At 51.2% G+C, this 693-nt stretch overlaps 1 protein-coding gene across 1 annotated transcript in view; it reads right to left on the bottom strand.

Annotated features, from left to right (window-relative positions):
• The window catches only part of Rnf213 (ring finger protein 213), a 79,979-nt gene that overhangs the window by 44,681 nt on the left and 34,605 nt on the right, over positions 1 to 693 (bottom strand). Inside the window, exon 13 of the mRNA XM_026780086.1 lies at positions 138 to 193. Coding sequence (XP_026635887.1) covers positions 138 to 193 — 56 coding nt within the window. The remainder of the gene's footprint in view (positions 1 to 137; positions 194 to 693) is intronic.

The following is a 693-nucleotide window of genomic DNA, read 5'->3' as shown; positions in this document are numbered from 1 at the left end:
AATGGCATGGACAGCATGGCTTAGTTTCCACCTCCCCACAGAAACAGCACGTGTGGGAAGCTGAGGCCAGCGGGGGCAGCCACCATGCCGCCCAGAGCTGTGTGGAAGCCAAGGCTGCCGTTGGCCTTCCTACTTACGTGGTCTCATAAATGTCCACAAGGTGAATCAGCATTGTAAAGATCCGCTTGACATCCTAGGACAATAGAAGAAGTGGGATCACTCTGTGAGTGAACCAGAAACGCCTGTGAGCACACGAGCACTGGCTTCGTCTTTCCTTCTATCAACACGGCTGCTCTTGGGAAGAATAGCTTCCCATGAGAAAATTCACGGCACATAATTCCCACTGCTGTCTTCTGAGCATGACCACATGTGTGGAGACTGTGCTCTTATCGGGAGCTGTGCACCCTGTTTTGAGGCAGTGTCTCTCATTGGCTTGGAGATCACAATTGAGCTAGGCTTGCTTGTGAGGATCTGCCCATCTCTACTCCCCCTGGGGAGTAAAGGACAGGCCACAGTGACCTGCATTTCCTGGGGGTTCTGGGGATTGAACTCAGATCCTCAAGCTTGTATGGCAAGCAGTTTACCAAATGAACATCTTCCCAGGCCAACATCCACAATTCTCTATATTTAAAGCCGTGCAGGAAGGATGGAAGACAGCAGCTATGGAACAACCTCACACCCTAACTGCCTTGT

This window comes from Microtus ochrogaster, chromosome 7 (genome assembly GCF_000317375.1).
Source record: "Microtus ochrogaster isolate Prairie Vole_2 chromosome 7, MicOch1.0, whole genome shotgun sequence".
Lineage (NCBI taxonomy): Eukaryota > Metazoa > Chordata > Mammalia > Rodentia > Cricetidae > Microtus > Microtus ochrogaster.
This window is presented reverse-complemented; position numbering and strand designations above follow the sequence as displayed.